The sequence below is a fragment of the Megalobrama amblycephala genome, linkage group LG2 (assembly GCF_018812025.1).
Source record: "Megalobrama amblycephala isolate DHTTF-2021 linkage group LG2, ASM1881202v1, whole genome shotgun sequence".
Lineage (NCBI taxonomy): Eukaryota > Metazoa > Chordata > Actinopteri > Cypriniformes > Xenocyprididae > Megalobrama > Megalobrama amblycephala.
Window position 1 is genome coordinate 2222891 of NC_063045.1, and position 19470 is coordinate 2242360.

Consider the following 19470-nt stretch of genomic DNA (forward strand, 5'->3'; position numbering starts at 1 on the left):
TCAGTTTCTTTATGTGGCATTTGATTAAAAAAACAAAACAAAAACCATCAGGAGAATATATATATATATATATATATATATATATATATATATATATATATATATATATATATCTCCTGATGGTTTTAAACATCAAAAGTATTGTTTTACCAAAATAAATACTGCATATTTGTCAAACTACCCAAATAAATGTCAACATTCTTTTATTTTGTCCATTTTATAATTACATTGTAAAACAGCTGTTAATATTGCAATTTTTTAATCTATACAAAAAAAAAAAACATAACAGATATGTAAATATATATATATATATATATATATATATATATATATATATATATATACATATCTGTTATGTTTTTTTTTATCAAATGGCAAATTAAATAAATCATTTTAAAAGATACAAAGAGGCAATATATAGATTAAAAAATTGCAATATTAACAGCTGTTTTACAATGTAATTATAAAATGGACAAAATAAAAGAATGTTGACATTTATTTGGGTAGTTTGACAAATATGCAGTATTTATTTTGGTAAAACAATACTTTTGATGAAAAAAATACATACGTAGTGTGAAGTCTGCTGTTTGAGAAAATATATAAGGGGTCACTAACTTTGTCAATTATTTCACTGTTTTTTTTTTTATCATTTTTACTGAAATGTGTCCTATGGTGTGGCATAGAAACAGTTAAGAATATAGACGTGCCACACACTTGGGTAAAGTTGGTTTTATATTCGCACATTCGGACATCCGTATTCAATAGCCTTGTTAATCACACTACATTGGACATTCAGTGGACATTCACAAGTAAATATGCCATTAAAACAATACTTGCCTATTTTGATCGACTGTGAAAAATGTTGTAAGTTGACAATCGTTGGTTGTCAATATCATGTCCCTGCTTAAAATTCGCAAACATTAATTTATTGCACATTTATTGGAAAGTCGGAATATATCAGAAGTCCGAATGTGCGAATATAAAATCAGCTTTACCCAAGTGTGTCACACCAGAGGACAACAAAACTTAACACTTTAATGATTCCAAAAAGTTAAATATTTGAACAATTCTGAGACAAAAATAAATGAACATGTGCACATGTCATTGGCTTCACAGGGGGCTTCAGCAACATGGGGTCCTTCAACTAATTAAAATTGTCAGTGGAATTGTCTGATTTAAAATCAGGATATGGTGTCACACCAGAGGACATGGTTTTCAGTGACAAAATGTTGCCTGAGGTATTTATTAACAAATTAATGTTTTTCTTTTTAATTTATAAAAGTTGTAATTTATTGAACCATGCTTGAGACAGTCACACCATTGGACAATTTTGAGATTTGACTCAAAAAATTAATCTAATAACAAAGCAGTTTTTATATCACCAGGTTAATGTGACAGAGAAATGTTTAACCATTTACTGCATTTTAAATGATGACAATACTAATTATATTCATTTTTATCCTGTGTGAATGTAAAAAAAAAAAAAAAACTGACCTCACATCAACAACCCATTTGCATAAATGTGCTTTTTGTGTAGACAAGTTACAATCATCATTTTTTTCCACTCAGATTGTATCAACTTATTTTAGGCTGAATTATCAAGTGTATTTGCCAGATTAAATGAAATGGTTAATCTGTTGAATTCTGCATAAACATTTGGATTTTTTTCCTGCATATAATCACTAATATTACAGTGTTAATGCCCACTCAAAGTTGAACTAAATCTCAATAAATCTTGTTTTGACAAAGATGTGTTTAGCATAAATAGGCTACAATGTTTAGCAAAATTTCAGAATAAATCACTCTATGGATGGAGAAATGAAGCCTCATGAAAGTCTGTAGCTTTGCTCAACAGCGCCATCTGTTGGCTATAATTTATATATTATCAACTGAGAACATGGAGGAACTTTTCCTATCTGACGTCATTCTTGCAGAAGAATGACACCTTTATCGCCCCCTCACTGAACACCAAACTTAAGCAACATGCTGCTTAGAATGCATTCAAAGTAAACTAGATTCGACCGGTTTTTATTGGAGTCGAGTTTCGTATATTTCTTTATGTTTATCACGTGACTTTCTGGAAAAAAATCCGTGCCTCGAAAGGGGCTTCAATGCTGGATCCATGCTGGAGCCTCGTGTCACCAGACTCAACCTGGCTTCAGTATGAAGAGCCATGTGTTAATCCTTCTTTTCTCATTATTTGTGAACGGTAAGTGTTTTTGTTTTTATTTGCTAGTGAAAACGTGTTTTAGGAAGCTGTTCCCTCGTCATATTCTATACACTACCATTAAAAAGTTGTAGATCAGTGAGATATTTTACGTTTTAAAGGAATTATCTGCTGCTCACCAAAGCTGCATTTATTTGTACTTAAAAATACAGGAAAATCAGTAATAGTGTGTATAATTTTCAGCATTATTATTCCAGTCTTCTTCAGCATCACATAAACTTTCAGAAATAATTATAATATGCTGATTGCTGCTCAAGAAACATTTTATTATTATCAATGTTGGGGAAAAAAATCAGGATAAATAGAAAGTTCAAAAGAACAGAATTTATCTGAAATTGAAATTTTACTGTCAGTTTTGATAATAGTAATTTTAAATCAATATTTTTTTCCATAAAAAATCTTGACCTCCAATCCTTTAACTGGTAGTTTATAATGTTACAAATCTGTTTCATCTCCTTTCTAGTGCTTCTCATTTCTCTGAATCGTCTTTGAGACAATAATTGGAGTAAATCTATTGTAACATTGTTTAGGCTTTGGGTGATTTTATTTCTGCTTTCGTATTTAATGTGAATTTTAACGTTAACTGTTTCTGTATGTTCTGCAGGTGCGTCTGGTGTAGAGACAGATGTTGTGGAGTCTGTATCAGTGATTGTGGGAGATTCTTTCACTCTTCATACAGATGTTACTCAAAGAGACGGCGTGATTGAGTGGAGGTTCGGAGAAGATCTCATTGCTAGAATCAATAGTGAGTCCAATAATATCAAAATACTTGTTAATGATAATGAGTTCGGAGACAGAGTGCAGCTGGACGATCAGACGGGAGATCTCAAGATCAGCAACATCAAAAATCAATGACTTTGGACTTTATAAACTTGAGGTCAACAGCGGCAGTGGGTTATTATCAAAGACATTCAATGTCAGTGGTGAGTATGTCAGGTATTTAGGTGAGGTTTGAGACTCAAGGTGAAAGTGTTTGCTGGCTCACAGAAATGTTTCTCTGTTCATTAGGTGTGAGTAATCTGGCGTCAGATGGAGTGAAGCTCGTGCCGGTGCTGGAGAGAGACTCTGTCATTCTACACTCTGGACTTACTGAGATACAGAGAGATGATCAGATAACCTGGAAGTTTGAAGAGACACTCATAAGTCAACTAAACAATCAAACAGCTGAAATCTTTGCTGATGTTCTTGATGGGAGATTCAAAGACAGACTGAAGCTGAACCAAATGAATGGATCTCTCATCATTACTGACATCAGACCCAACACCTCTGGACTTTATGTGGTAGAAATCACCAAGAGAAAAAGCAGCTACACCACACACAAGACATTCAGAGTCACTATCATTGGTGAGTCACTTTAATATTGAAATGCTTTAAGGATCTCTGGGTCATTAACAAATCTAGATGCAAATGCATGTGCCAAGTTCTCAGAAATGTTATATTTATATCAAAGAACTTTTATACCAATTTTCATTGTTTTCAGGAGAATACCACACTTTTCTCTTTTTTTTTTTTAAATGTGTCTCATGATCTGTACCACACTAAAATGATTGACCTTATGCTTCAAAAAATAATAGGAATAATTGAATTCAGCAACAGAAGGGTCATATTCAAGTCTAAAGGTGATGATACACGGGGCTAGTTTTTGAGCAATGTTGTCGGGTAATTTTGCCAAGCAATGTTTCTTGGGCACTTTCCCTTTGACAATAGGCAACAATTGTCGATCTAAAGTATCCAGATAGAAACTTGTTGCCTATTCTCATTGTGAAAGTGCCCATTGATCAGCAAAATTTCCCAGCAACATTGCTCAAAAAGTTTCCCCATGTATCATCACCTAAGTATTCGTCAGTGCAGTCATCATGTTTGAATGTGATTATTATGAGTTTGAGTTTGTTTGAATCATAGATGCTTAAAGGTGCCCTCGAATGAAAAATTGAATTTATCTTGGCATAGTTAAATAACAAGAGTTCAGTACATGGAAATGGCATACAGTGAGTCTCAAACTCCATTGTTTCCTCCTTCTTATATAAATCTCATTTGTTTAAACGACCTCCGAAGAACAGGCGAATCTCAACATAACACCGACTATTACGTAACAGTCGGGGTGTACGCCCCAATATTTGCATATGCCAGCCCACGTTTCCAAACATTATAAAAGGCATTAGACAAGGGCAGCCAGTATTAACGTCTGGATGTGCACAACCAAATCATCAGACTAGGTAAGCAAGCAAGAACAATAGCGAAAAATGGCAGATGGAGCAATAATAACTGACATGATCCATGATAACATGATATTTTTAGTGATATTTGTAAACTGTCTTTCTAAATGTATCGTTAACATGTTGCTAATGTACTGTTAAATGTGGTTAAAGTTACCATCGTTTCTTACTGTATTCACGGAGACAAGAGCCGTCGCTATTTTCATTTTTAAACACTTGCAGTCTGTATAATGCATAAACACAACTTCATTCTTCATAAATCTCTCCAACAGTGTAGCATTAGCCGTTAGCCACGGAGCACCATCAAACTCATTCAAAATCAGAAGTAAACAATATAACAGTATACAATACTCACCTAATCCGACGCATGCATGCCGCATGCATGACAAACACTTTGTAAAGATCCATTTTGAGGGTTATATTAGCTGTGTAAACTTTGTTAAGGCACTGTTTAAGGCAAGCGCGAGCTCTGTGGGCAGAGAGCATGGGATTTAAAGGGGCCGCAGCATAAAATCGGCGCGTTTATAATGATGCCCCAAAATAGGCAGTTAAAAAAATTAATAAAAAAAAATCTATGGGGTATTTTGAGCTGAAACATCACAGACACATTCAGGGGACACCTTAGACTTATATTACATCTTTTAAAAACATAATCTAGGGCACCTTTAATTTCTTTTTTCCACAGTTGAGACATATTATGGTTTTCTCATGAGTTAATTTTTGAACACCATTTGCAATGTGATAAGATTCCAGGGATAAGCATTTTTTTTCCTGTCAACACCATACGCAACAACATCAATTACAAATTGCAAGCACGATGCTGTCACGCACTTGTAACTACATTATCAGATTTATGAATATAAAACAATTTTGACATCATTCAAAATACATAATTCACAGCTAATACCTAAAAAAATCCAGCATAAACCACCATGAATTCAATGCTGGTCCATGCGGGTTTATGCTAAAATAGTGCTTGTCTAACTGGTGGACCAGGATAGTCATGCTGTTTGTAAGCAAAAGAGAGCTGGTGAAGTTGGTTCACCCGCACGGCCTTGCAAGCAGAGTTTTGGGGACTTGTTTTTACTTGTATATTTCTATTTTTAACACATTAATGATATAAAGGAAAAACAACGGCTCAAAACTCAAACTCCAATCCTTGCTACCCTACTCCAAGTCGGTCTCGAACCCCAGCCCAACCACTGCTGACATGCGAAGCAGATGCACTACCAATGTCACTAAACACTCATTCTCCAGCGGTCGTCAGTGTGCAGTAGTTTAACTGCAAACCTCTCACTATCTGACCACTGTTACACACACAATGCGAGTGGATGTCTGTTTATCACAGCTGACGTGCATCAAAATAATGCTTCACAAAAAATAAAGCACAGATGAAGAATGAAGAACAAGGAAGCACACAAAATGAATGTACTGTACACCAGAGTAAATATAAATAAGTGTTCATGTTAGTCACCAACAGCACAGCAGCTCCAGACCCAGTGTTACTCACATGTGAAGTGGGATCAAAGCAGCCTCCACATTTGTTTTCAGGCCTTCCCACTTATCTCTCTCCAGCGCTGGAAAGCTTTTCTAATATAAACGCTGGTCCTAAAGCGCTTGCCCAGCCATAAACCTTTATTCCAGTGATATTCTTTTGAGCTTTTGTGTTGTGTCTCATCTCTTGTTCTGCAGTTGTTGTTTTTTTTCTTATTTTCAAATCTCCCTCTTGCTCGTTCTCTCTCCTCGACCGTCATATGTCCCTAATGCTGATTGGTTAGAAAGAATTGAAAGTTGCTGTTTTAAAGACTTTAATGGTCATTTGAGAACTCCTATGTCAAAATCAAGCTGTCAGTCACTGATCCCAAGTTATGTTTTTGCAGTCAGGAGCACGAAATATTGTAGTCAATTGCTAAAAGAGAATTAATTCAGCCAAAGTCAAGGGCCAAATGGCCAACTAAAAGTCACATAATGAAACACTGATCACCATAATGGTGACCCCAAACAGACTTCAACAAATGTTAACACATACACAAGTTTTGCTGTGGTCTTGCTGGAATCCTATCAGCATCCAAAAGACAACATATGCTCCTCCAGCATCCCAAGCTTGTCCCAGCATGCAAAACATACCTTATGCTGGACCACCAGCACACGCGCTTCTCATGATGGGAAAGATCAGAGACCATTCCTTCATGCAAAATCTCTATAGATCCTTCAGATTCCCAGCTCCATGTTGGTGCTTCTTCTCTTCAGTTCACTCCACTCATTCTCTTTAGGGTTCAGGTCAGGGGCTGGGAAGGTTGTGTTCAGTGACACATTTTTGTGTTGGTTTTGATGTTTGTTTTGGATCATTGTCCTGATGGAAGATCCAACCACGGCCCATTATTGGATTTCTAGCAGAAGCGGTCAGGTTTTGATTTTTTATCTGTTGATATTTGGTAGAATCCATGATACCATGTATCTGAGCAAGATGTCCAGGACTTCCAGCAGAAAAATAGGCCCACAACATTAAAGATCCAGCAGTATATTTAACCGTGGGCATGGGGTACTTTTTATCCATGTGTGCACCAAACCCATCTGGTGAGTTTGCTGCCAAAAAGCTCTTATTTTAGTTTCATCTGACCATAGAAGCCGGTCCCGTTTGAAGTTCCAGTCTTGTCTGACAACTGAATATACTGGAGATTGTTTCTGGATGAGAGCAGAGGATTTTTCTTGAAACCCTCCCAAACAACTTTTGTGGGGATGTTGGTGCTGTTTGATCATTTTTTTAGGCTTTCTGAGACTCAAGACTCAACTAATCTCTGCAATTCTCCAGCTGTGATCCTCGGAGAGTCTTTGTCCACTCAAACATTCCTCCTCACCGCGCATTAGGACGATTTAGACACACGTCCTCTTCCAGGCAGATTTGTAACATCTTTAGTTGATTGGAACTTCTTAATTATTGCCCTGATAGTGGAAATGGGGATTTTCAATGATTTAGCTATTTTCTTACAGCCATTTTCTATTTTGTGAAGCTCAACAATCTTTTGCTGCACATCAGAACTATATTATTTGGTTTTATTCATTGTGATGAATGATTACAGGAATTTGGCCTTTGTGTTTCCTCATGTTTATACTCCTGTGGAACAGGAAGTCACGGCTGGACAATTTCATGTTAATGATCACCCTGGTGTGCTAAAAAATGTAAATATGAATGGGAATATACTTCAGAGATATTTTACTCATACACAATTCTAGGAGTGCCAATAATTGTGGCCAATGTGTTTAAGATAAAAACATTTATTTCATAATGTGATTTTTTTCCCCTACTTTCAATTCTTTTCCTTCAATGAAAGGTTAGATTTTTGCAAATTTTATGAATTAAATATCAAAAGGATAAACAATGCATAATTATTTTTATTGTCATCTTTGATCATATTTACCAAGGGTGCCAATAATTCTGAGCACCACTGTATGTTCATGGTTTGAACATTCTTGTTTCCTTTATTAATCAAAATGGTTTTGAGATCAATTATCCATTGCTGCTTATATGAGAGGCATGCAGAAATGTCAGCTACAGTGTTGCAGAAGTAAAAATCAAGATTGGTTCACTTGACGTTGCATTAGTAGCTGACACTATGGAGAAACATATTTCTCCTGGAATACTGAAGCCCAATTGCATAGGACAATGACGATCAAGCACACATGTGATGGGCAGAGCCATGTTCTATATAACATGGCACTGACCATCATTGCCTCAGAATCTTTCTCCTTCAGGTTATTGGAATATGTCTCTTGCCATAGATTTATGCTTTCAAGAGGACAACACTCTCCTCACAGATCCCCTTCAGCATTCCAGCGAAAAAGAGGATGGACCTGAAGGAATGGAACATGTGCAGGGCCCCGAATCTGCTCCTGCATCTTTTGCATCTTAGAGTGTTTGACAGGCCGGGCTGTCGAGATGACAGTTGGGGAGCTGCTGTCGTGTTGAGTGCTGTCTCTGGTGCCCCTCCGCTTCCTCTTCCTGCCGCCATTGATACATGGGACAGGAAGCAGCGTCAGCCACGCTCACGATGGCCCAACCCATGCGTGTTCCACAATCAGTGGATCCTCCGCTCTCCTATGCTGAGGACAGTCTTCACCGCTCCAATGGAAAGCCAGTCCGTAGCCGTGGACAGTCCCACTTTGGATAGACTTGTTGGAAAGTGTTTGTGAATTGGTGTGAGAGGCATAATGAGGGCCCTGTCATGCACCATCTACACTTAAAACGTATGTCTGCTATCACATCGTTTCATGCCCATGTAAACCATTGCTCAGTTGGGAGGCATAAGTTGGTGACAGTTTTTTTGAATGGAGTGAGGCAGCTAAACCCTCCTCGCCCTTCTATGGTTCCCCAGATAGCAAGCAATGATCAAAACAATGTTAAATCAGTGTTAATGTGTCAGTGTTACCCGCACTGAATCAATATCACTTTTGCACCCTCAATTAATGTTGAAAAAATGTTGAAATTTCAACAAAAAATCAATGGTAATGGCATTGAATCAATGTTACAACGTGATGTTGGTTCAACATGTTTGCACTCTCAGAAAATGAAATCTCTCAAGATCTCAGCAGAAGTTCTTTTTGAGAATTAACAGGTTTAGATGTTGATGTTTTATTGAAAATGTTTGGTCACCATTTTGGTGATCAGTGTTTCCTTTAGTTGGGCATTTCGACTCTTGGCTTTTTGTGTGAGTTTGTGTTCTTTGTAACAGTGTTTAACAAAACACATCATTTGTTGAAAAGAAAACCAGAAACAATAATGATCTGGAGCCGTATTCACAAAACATCTTAAGGCTAAAAGTAGCTCCTAACTTGCCAATTTAGGAGAAACTCTTAAAAATAATGGGTGTGTCAGTCCTAATTTTAGGAGTCCTAAATTTTTGCTCTAAGAGTATTTCACAAAGCATTTTAGCGCTACAACTAGCTCCTAAGTCTGTGAAACGTTAGGAGTAGTCAAGAGGACTCCTAAGTCACTAAGACAAAATCACAAACAGTCCTAATCCACCCAAAGACACTCTACACCATTGAGGGAATAGAGGATAGAGCCTTAGATGCTGAACTTTTTCTTCATAAATGCAATACATTTTGATTTATAGATTTAAATCTACGATTAGATGCCAAAAACAAATCTTTAACAAATAAATAAATATTGTCCGATTACCTGTGGCAGTGGTTTTCATGAGTTCACATTTACAAATGATTGAATAGAGTAAAAAAAATGAAAAAGTAAGCGTATTTGGTGTGCTGTCTGAGGGTATTGAGGGCTCCGAGATGCAGACATCCAAGAGGCGGTCCACAATTCACTGTATATAGTAGTTTAATTAGTGACACTTTAATTAGTGACACTACATTTTAAAACCTTTATTTGAATATGGCAACATTTTTATTAAAAATATTTATTTGAATAGGGCAACATTTGTATTTTAAAACCTTTATTTTAATATGGAAACATGGAAACCTCATTCTACAATATTTCTATGATTAAATCACTGACTCCTCCCCCATCAGCCAATCACTGTGTGTTTACTCCATAGCAACGAGGTCAACCCTGCCCTTACTCTTAGCTTAAGACTTCAGTCTATTCCTAAGTTTGTCTCAGCAGATTTGTGAATGGGTTTTAAGAGAAAACTCTTAGCTAAAAACTTTTACTGCTATTTAGGAGAACTCTTAGTGGTACGATAAAATGTTTTGTGAATACAGCCCCTGGTGATATAGTTTTCAGCCTCATAAAAGAAAATCATTTACTAGTTGTACTCCTGACCAAAAGTGCCATATTTGTTTTTAATAGGTTACCTTCACCAACAATACTTCATGACCACATGAAAAAAAACATATTACGTGTATTGTTAAACACTGTTACAGAAGACCACAAACTCACACAAAAAGCCAATAGTCAAACTGCCCAACTAAAGGAAACACTGATCACCAAAATGGTGACCAAACGAATAAAACATCTAAACCTCTGTTCAATTCTCAAAAAGAGCTTCTGCTGAGATCTTGAGAGATTTATTGTCTTCTTTTATCTTCAGTTGATTTCAGGCTGTGTGGCTTTAAGTCAGTTGTAGTTGTGTTTCATTTTCTTGAGAGTTCAAGCATGATGTTGAACCAACTTCACATTGTAACATTGATTCAATGACCATTACCATTGATTTTTTTCAACATTAATTGCAGGTGCAAAAGTGATATTGAAGTATCAAGTATGGTTAACGTTGACACATTAACACTGATTTAACATTATTTCGACCATTGCTTGCTATCTGGGACCTGCCTGTGATTTGGCATTAGTTCTAAAAGCGCTTCCTGAACCAACGTTTGAGCCGCTTTGCTCTATTTAGCTGCGACTGTGAGTGATCTCATTTAAGTCATTCAAGTTTGGATTGGATAGGGGTGTGGTTAGGCTGCCATTTACTCTAGAGGGGTTTAGTAGCGGTTAACAGATGCCACTAATGCTTCGCTGATGTGTCCTGTGCGCTCATTGCATGTTTACATTGAATGCTCAAGCTAATTTCAGTGGATTGGTTACATGCTTTTATTTGCTGTTGGCTGAATGCTGAGGATGTATTGTGTGATGTATTTCTCTTGAGTTTGATTGCTATTGGCATATTTGAGCCTGTCCCTGTTGAAAAAAACAGCATATGTTGTTGCAAGCTGATGTTTTGGCTTCTATTGTGACTTATGTAGCATATGCCAAATGCATAAATGTTTTACTGTATGCTTAATCTCTGTCCGTGAAAGTTCTCCTGTGTTTTACTGTATGTCGAGACAGATGGAGGGAACAGGCTGTCGGTGATGGAGGGAACTTCTGTCACTCTAGAGTCTGGTGTTCCTAAAATCCACAGATATGATGTGATAATATGGAGGTGTGAACATGGAGACTCTGTCATAGCAAAAATGACCTTTGGGATCTTTCGCTACATTTGATGGAGCTGATGGGAGATTCAGAGGCACACTGGAGCTGAACTACAAGACCGGGTCTCTGACCATCAGGAACATCAGAACTAAACACGCTGGACTTTATCATCTCGATATCACCGGCAATATCACCCTGTTCAAGAGAATCAATATTTCTGTCTATTGTGAGTATTTTGAGTCTTTTAATGGAACAACAGCAATCATATTAAAATCAGCATGTTTTCATATGAACTGAGGTTAATCATCTATAGTATAACTGACAGCAAAAAAGAAAAAAGGCACAAATGTCAGTCAGAAATTATGGTCATATTGCTGATTTGTTGATCTCTTTATCATTACAGCACAGGATAGGTCTCTGTGTGTTATAGCAGTAATTGGTGTTGCTTTTCTTCTGCTGGTCGCGGCTGTAGCTATTGCTTTGCTTTGCTGTCGAAACAGGGGCTCACGTCAAACAGGAACTGGTAAGTATTACAAACAGCTCATATAACAAGTGACACACTGAGATTTACTGTGTAAAAGACACTTTAACAGACATAAAACCTGTTTTTATCATCAAAACATGTTGAATCTGTGTTTAATGTTTTTAAAACAGGCACCTGGAAGAATCCCGAACATCAGGTAAGTTTTTGTGGTATTTAACTTTATTTTGTGGCTTTTTTATTGTCTAAACTGGTGCCGTCCTCTGTGCTCAGTCAGCTTGTCAGTTTGAAAAAAGCATGTAACATGCAAAATGTAACAGGAAACTTTTGGGACAAATAATACCAGTCTTATTTTTTAGCAAAATTTAGTTGTTGTTTTTTTTATTTATTTATTTTTTTATTGGCTGGATAAATAGTTAAACATCACATAATTATTTTAGTTCACACAGTGAAAGACTCTGAGCTTATCTCTTATATCTGTGTTTCAGTTAACATCTGTAATATGAGAATGCTGTTTTGCTGTTTTGCATTTTTGCGTGGCGTGATCAGATATGTGCAATCGCACTGGAGTTAATGTACTGGAATAAAGTTGGAAATGAAATTGTCAAAAATATTCAAGCCTCAGGCAGATTGAGCTTCAGTTACTAGTGTAACTGGTTGTTGTCGGTGTGTTTTGTGGAGTTAAACACGGCAGGTGGCACTTTCACTGGATCTTTTATTCCTCTCCTGATATAAAGAACACATTAGCCGCCTCTTTGAGTGAATTGTTCTTAACCTTTTCTCTCCCATTCAGGATATCCTGCTTCATAGCATCACACCACACAATGGGGAAATCACTGAAATACCATTCACGCAGCTTCATTCGGTATATGTTATGATTTTTAAACCTGATTAAATTATAATTGTATATTAAAAAAGCTAATGTTTGCTGTCAATTCTAACCTCTCTCTTATTAAATCTCTCCTTCTGTGCTTTAAGGAACGCACATACTCTGAGCGTATGATCTCCCCTGCTCTCACAGAGATGGTGGTTCAGTTCAGCGGGATACGGAGACGCACACGAAATAACTCTCACTGAATCATTTAAGACTCTCACCTTTAACATTTCAGGTCCTGATCTAAGGTGTGTGGCTTCAAGAGAGTAAACGTACATGTGTTGTTACTTCATGTATGCTGTTTTGTCTTTTTGTATTGCTTTTTATATTTTTGCTCATTTCATTTTATATGATGTTATACTGTTCTGTTACTGTCAAATCTGCTGTTGTGCGCTGCGTTATCTTCTCAAGTGAGTTAGAGATAAGGGAAGTGTTCATTTCAACACATGTTTTCACTATTATATAATAAAACTTGTTGCATCTGGTCAGAGTCTGTATGTGTATATAAGGCAAGTTTGACATTTCATCTTATTTTCTTATATAATTACTATAAATACATTGCAGCTTCTTTTTCTGAAACAATGAAATTAACTTAAAAGGTATGTGTTCATGTGATAAATGCCAATAAAAACACATCTGATTTTCCCATGACTGGTATCTGTCCATTTGAATCAGAAACTCAAGTGACTCAGTCTAAATGTAATTTTATTATTATTATTATTATTATTATTGTTATTGTTATTATTATTATTACAATGGTGGTGTTAATCTTGGAATGGTGAATTCCTGGTAAGGACACTAGATGGCGCTCTAGTAGAAAATACTGCTTGTAGTACTATTTATAAACAAGTTACAAGTTCAGAGAAACAAAAAAAAAAAAAGCACACTGTGTTGGCTGTTCCCAATCCAAGGGACAATCTTTCACTCTGAACATCTCATTCAATTATGATTTCAAGGTGAAAACTGTATTTTCAGTAACTTTTTGGGGTGAAACTGTTGTTACTATGGTAAATTGCTTTATGGGTTATCAGTGCGTAATTTTCTTTGGGGTAAACAGTTTTCAATAATACTAATATACACAATTTAGTGAACTGTTCCCTAAGCAAATAACACATTACAAGTGTGAATTTACCGGTATTCTGTAAGAATATATGACCCATCCCTCTAGTGGTCAAATGCTGTTATAGTTTCATTTCTAAGAGTGTTTATATCTGTAGCACATATGAAGGCAGTGAGGAGGTATATATATATATATATATATATATATATATATATATATATATATATATATATATATATATATAGGTCCCAATTTATATTAAGTGGCCTTAACTACTATGTACTTACATTTAAATTAATCATTTGATACAATGCACTTATTGTGTACATACATGTTTTTACATTGTACTTATATTTTAAAATTACCTACATGTAATTAGATCTGTAATTATTTTCTGTAATTACATTTATAATTACACTGTTGACCCATCCCTTAACCCTTACCACTACGCTTAAACCTACCCACACCACCAAAGCTTTCCCTAACCTTACCTGTATTCCACCTCAATAGCAGCAAAAGTGTTTTGCAATTCAATATGAACCCGATAAGTACATTGTACTTATTTTTTTATGTAAGTACATAGTAGTTAAGGCCACTTAATATAAAGTGGGACTGTTATCTGAGTTATGTACTGAGAGAATCTTTGAGATGGACATGCAGGAGTTTATATGTTTACAAAACACAAGGGTCTTGAATAATGAGCTGATGATCTGAATCAGATGTGTTTGATTAAGGAGACATGGAAAAACATGCAGTGTTGGCGAGGCTCCAGGTAATGTGTTTAGGGGTCCTCCTGCACTAGGACACTTTACACATAAATGAATATGAATGATATGCAAGCTCTCTAACCCTAATCAAACCCACCTGAACCAGCTTATTAAGGTCTTCAGCAACACTTGATAGTTGTGCAAACAGGTGTGTTGGAGCTGAAATATGCAGAAAGGATGATCTTTAACAACAGGATTGTGCACCTCTGTGAAAGGTCAGTGCTGTGTTGTCAATTTACAAATGTATTATTGGGCCTTTTGCTGTTCTATTGTGAGATTTGTTTATACCACACTGTCAATCAAATGTAGAGCTGTTACTGTTCTGGTGTGACGATTTTGAACACTAGATGGAGCTCTATGCACAGGTTTTTCTGAATGAAATTCCAAAGGATCAAGGTTTGTCTGATTAATATGGTCTGTTAGCCCCTGCTCCTTTTGATAAAAGCTGCTTAAGTCAGTATCAAACTAAAACAGAATCAAAAAAGCTACAAAGTAGCTTAATTTTCTTTCAAATGAGACCATTTTCACATTTCTGTGAGCTTTCATTCGTAAATCAACTGTTTTGCTGCGGATGTGCAGAACAGGAAATGCACTCTCGAAGAAACACGCAATCTCCAAACCATCGATCAAAGCATGCTAACGTTTTCTGAAGACATGTCTATGGTATATAAATCATGCCTGTAAGTTAGCGTTCGTGCGGACATGTCAATCAAGCCAACCGTCCATTCAGAAACCGAGAAATTTGACACAGGCTGATCTCTCACATTCAGTTCCGGTTGACGCTTGAGCTGGCTTGACTGAAGTATTTGTGAGGTTTTTTTGAGGATTTATAGTTTATGGACAGTTTTGATTTCGATAATCACATCTAGCAACGGAAAAGCATCAATGGCATCGATAAATGAGATCTTTGAAAGCAAAACTAAAGTGAATGGGGAGGACGCACGAGAGGAGAGGACTCTTGTGTTTGGTATGTATAAACTGTATTACTGCACTACAAACTCGAATAATAAATCTACATTTTGATATTGTGAAATGGGTATTATTACAGTGAAAAAAATCAGGAGGCAGACGGGTGATGCTGAGGTGATGCTCAACACAAATGACAAACAATTATGCACATATAAGGAATTATACAAATCTGGAGGATGTTCTAGATTGTAATAGAGTCTTGTGTCCTGAAAGAATAAAACTGATCAAAATCATAAAACGCCTCTTTTTTGTTTGTTTATTATAGCACAGACAAAATATACTATAATATACATCACTTTCAGCAGTGTTTATGTATTTTCAAAGGGTTTTCTGTAAAATAACACTGCTATATTGGATTTATACCACTGTAAATGGTATGGCGAGACTTTTTATTTAGGTATACTATATACAATATATACTATCATTTTTTTTTTTTTTTTTTTTTTTTCATTATCACTTTTAGGAGTGTTTAATGTAAATTCAAAGGACTTCCTGTAAAATGACACCAAGATTTTGTATTTAGAGCACTGTATGAGGGTATGGAAAGCTTTTCAATTTGAGTATGCCAAATCCAGCCGGAAATCCCCAAAATGGTCCCAGTGCTTAGGAGGTTAATGATCAGGCAGGTTTAATATATGATGATGGTCCGATATCTGGAAATCTAATCTTACTATCTGGGCTTTTGCTTACAGTTTGGTCCCCCACTTTGAAAATGTCTCCTGGACCCCTGGAAGAAGTATTACTGTCTGTCATGGGATGCTTCTCATTTCTTATTTGTGCATCCTTGCTTCCTTTCCTCACGTCTAAACTCCACCCTCCATAGGATGTGAGGGGAGGATGCAAGGAAAGAAAATGAGGACAGATGAATCGAAATGTTCTTTGTATATTGGAATATTCTTGATCACTCGAGTGTCACTTCAAAGTGTCATCAGCTGCGCTTGAGGGATCTGCCTACATGTTGTTAAAGTTTTGGTTATTTAAAAAAATAAATCAAAATAAATATTAATAATGCAAGATGCCCCATTGAAATATGTGATTTAAACTACAACAGAAAAACATACATTTAAATTATTGTGACAGATGTAATGAGGGAGGAGAATTAAAGCCTGGAGGATGTAGCAAGGAAATGAGGAAGCATCAATTTGAGTATCGAGAAGCACCCATGGAACATCCTCACTTACTTGCTAGTAAGCTAAAATATTAAGGGGCAAGCAGCACACAACCTTTTTTCCTTCCTGATATTTTAGCTCCTTCTTCCAAGAATATGAGGAAGGGAGGATGGAGGAATCAAAGGCAACAGAATATCCTTTATCACTCAAGCATTGCTTTACAGAGGAGCGAGGAAACTGGGATGAACAATAGACCATTTGGGTGTTTGGAAACAGTGATGATGTGTTTTGTGGGCAGAGCCTACCTGGTGGCAGTCTGTCAGAAAATAACAGTTTTGCAGTAGCAGTCTATGGAAGCCACAGAATCAGAAACTGTTATAAACCTTTGAGTTATAAAGTCTAAATGTGGGGTATATAAACTAGCAGTTGCAAGAAAAAGATTAAAATGTTGTATGTAAAATGTTATATGTCTGAAAATTGTTTAATGCTGCATACAGTGTGTGTGACGCGAATTTCATAGAAGTGTCTGCGCACCACTGGATTTTTGTAACTTCTCTTTTTTTGTTTGTATGTGCAGGTTGCACATGTGCATTTGATTGTTTTTGCAGTAATTAGTTTATCCACAAGGTGGCAACTGTGCCCTAGGGGCATCAATTCACAAGGTAGTCAAAGAAAAACTGCATAAACAGAACAGACAGGAACACATGCAAGCTACAGCGACAACTGAGGCCTACATAGATGAGAGATTGTGTGAAGAGATTAGAAATGACCCTCATTTGTACAACTCTAGCATGAAAGAACACAAAGATGTCTACATGGTTTGTAACTTGCATATGTGTTAAATGTCTGTGTTCGCGTACGAGTCGAGTGAAGAATACTTTGCAAGGCTGTGTTCGACTGTGCACGTACAGTAGTGAACACCAGGGCTATAGATGTATACAAGTTAAATTCTGCAATGATTTATTGGCATGACAAATATTTTTACATTAGTATTTGTGGGGTTGCTGCATGAAATCATCATTTTGGCCACCAGATTTGGATAATGTACCTTTTCTGACCCAACTCAGAGGAAAGCATTGGTAAGCAAAGCTTTGTTCTGCATCACTAAACAATTAGACCAGACAATTTTTATTGTTACAGATTAAAACTCCAATATAAGTCACAATATTTATAATATCTGTTCTGTTTTCTCCTGTTAACTTCTTGTAGATCTGACATCATTGACCAGAAGAACAGCAGCAGCTGCAGCAGCCACGCCCATCAGAGCAGTGACGACCAATCGGAGCACAGCTTCAACAGAATCACAACAATGGCCATGGGCTTCTGAAAAAACAAACAATGATAAAATAGAATTGAGATTTTCAACAAGATGATTTTTGCTGTAACAAACTCAAAATGTTGTGCTCAAAAGAAGAAAACAAATCAAACCTGTTTAGAAAGACATGAGTGAATGATGACAGAAGGTCTTTTTTTTTTTTTTTTTTTTTTTGGCATCTTAATTTATCAGTCAATGTAAAATCAAAGTAATTCACCGCTGTACCTGCACATGTGTGACAGAGGTGAGTGATGTCCAGATGTTGAGTCTGGTTGCTGATGGGATTGTTCAGCACACAGCTGTAGGTGTTTTTATCCTGATATTCCACCTCCAGAGGTAGAGAGAGACTGATGCTGAGATCAGACACACTGATGCTGGACAATAAACTGTTTCCTTTGTACCAGGAGAGAGTCACATGACTCACATTCACAGCTGAACACACCAATGAACATGATGATGATGATGATGATGATGAAGAACATTGTGAAGAGTTACTGCTGATGACGGGAACAGGCAGACGAGCTGAAAAACATCAGAGGAGATCAAGCTATCTGATGAGTTTGTGATTTTCAGATTTATAAAAAAAAGTAGAGATGCCAGTATCAGAATAATTTCATTTTCTAAAAAAGAAAACTGTTCATGAGGTTTGAAAAGGGAACATCAAAAATTATTGTGTATCTTAGAATTGACCATTTTAACATTGAAAAATCATAATTTAGGATATGTCTACTTCAAAGCAATTAACAAATAAAGAAAACCATATTAAACTCACAATAGACAGTAAGATTGAAACTCTTTCTTATATTTTTGATCATCTGTAGTTCATAACATCCACTGTGTTCAGTTGTGATGTTCATGATGGTCAGAGATCCAGTTTGATTGTTCAGTTTCAGTCTGTTTCTGAATTTCCCATCAAGAACATCATCATATACAGTGATAGTGTCGGCCTGTACATCTATTTCAGCTATTAAAGTGTTTTTCATCCCAAACCTCCACAGAATCAGATCATCATCCATTATTTCAGTAAGATCAGAGTTTAGAGTGACTGAATCTCCCTCCATCACTGACACTGAATCACCAAACACACCTGGAGAACAGACAGAGTTTGTCAGATTAAAAGGTAAACGTTTTTTCAATAACACTCGTGACCTTTGCAGTTTACAATAACAGATTCTGATGGTTCTAAAATGTTTGATCACTGATTTTGCTAAACATACACAAACATCTAAAACAAAATAATGTTGAATAATTTTCTACCTTGAGACAAACTCAGCTATATTATTCACTATATTAAACTATATTATCTTCACATATTTTAATGTGATATTCTCACAGGTCAATTTTTTTTATGGATTTGATGAGCTTATTAACAGCTGACTGAATCTGTCTCTAATGTGATCTGTAATGACAGAACTGAATCCAAAACATCATAAATCTAACATATTACCTTGTATAAAAACCAAAGCATCAACTCAATAAAAACATTACTACATAAACACACTAAACATGTAACTTACCATGAAGTTGCGTGAAACACAAGCAGAACAAAATGCCAACATGGACCATTTTCTCTGAGCACTGTAA

The 19470-nt window shown here is 36.2% G+C and overlaps 1 protein-coding gene across 1 annotated transcript; it reads left to right on the forward strand.

Moving 5' to 3' along the window:
• Positions 1–1632: 1632 nt before the first annotated feature.
• LOC125263133 lies at positions 1633–11367 on the forward strand (the record flags this gene model as incomplete). The annotated part of the gene is made up of 4 exons (XM_048182040.1): positions 1633–2209; positions 2832–2972; positions 3236–3571; positions 11228–11367. Coding segments are annotated over exons 1-4 (663 nt in total), but the record flags the coding sequence as incomplete, so codon positions are not given.
• Between the last annotated feature and the right edge of the window lie 8103 nt (positions 11368–19470).